The sequence below is a fragment of the Corvus brachyrhynchos genome, unplaced genomic scaffold, assembly GCF_000691975.1.
Source record: "Corvus brachyrhynchos isolate BGI_N302 unplaced genomic scaffold, ASM69197v1 scaffold893, whole genome shotgun sequence".
NCBI classification, from domain to species: domain Eukaryota; kingdom Metazoa; phylum Chordata; class Aves; order Passeriformes; family Corvidae; genus Corvus; species Corvus brachyrhynchos.
Window position 1 is genome coordinate 78,152 of NW_008237340.1, and position 727 is coordinate 78,878.

General features: G+C 55.7%; 1 protein-coding gene across 1 annotated transcript in view; it reads right to left on the reverse strand.

Annotated features, from left to right (window-relative positions):
* Positions 1-213: 213 nt before the first annotated feature.
* Positions 214-727, reverse strand: part of TMEM145 (transmembrane protein 145) — a 954-nt gene continuing 440 nt past the window's right edge. The window contains exon 2 of the mRNA XM_017730618.1: positions 214-374. Coding sequence (XP_017586107.1) covers positions 214-374 — 161 coding nt within the window. The remainder of the gene's footprint in view (positions 375-727) is intronic.

The following is a 727-nucleotide window of genomic DNA, read 5'->3' on the forward strand; positions in this document are numbered from 1 at the left end:
AGCAAACGAGCTCCGACAAAAAGGGGAAGTCCCGCCTTTCCGTGCAGTTTAAATATGTAAATTGTGAGAAGCGTCATTGGTCTAAAAGACTGTCCATCAACTCAGGTTCAACCCAATACACAAGCCTGCCCATAGCCCCCCAAGCTCCCCTTCATGCTCCATGCTGGCAGCCACCTTGAGCATCTTGTAGGTGGTGTGGAGTAGCTGCCATCCCTAGAATAGGTCTTGGGGGGTTGTAGGGGTCAGCACAGAATCTCTCAAAGCACGGGCTCCCCCCAGCCCCCCCTTGAAGCTCAGAGTTCCCCCCAGTCCCTCACTGATGAATAAGGTGAGGATGACAATGAAGATGAAGGTGATGTCTGTCTCCAGGATGCCTGGGGAAGGTGGGGGGTGGGGTGAGAAGGGGTTCATCCCATGAGGCCCCCAATACCCACCAGGGTCTGCCCACCACAGACGCCCCCTGCATTGCAGCCCCACCATCAATCCCAAGGTACCCCAAACCCCTCAGGTTCCCCAGACCTCAATAACCTCCAATATATCCCCCAATACTGATGCATCCCAATCCTTCCAGGCCCCCAACCCAATAAAGCCCTCCAGACCCTCATATACGTCCTATCTCAATGCACCCCAATCCCTGCAGCCCCCCAGACCACCATAACTCCCAATATACCCCCAGACCCCAATGTACCCTAATCCCGTCAGCCCCCCCAGACCCTGAAGACCCCCC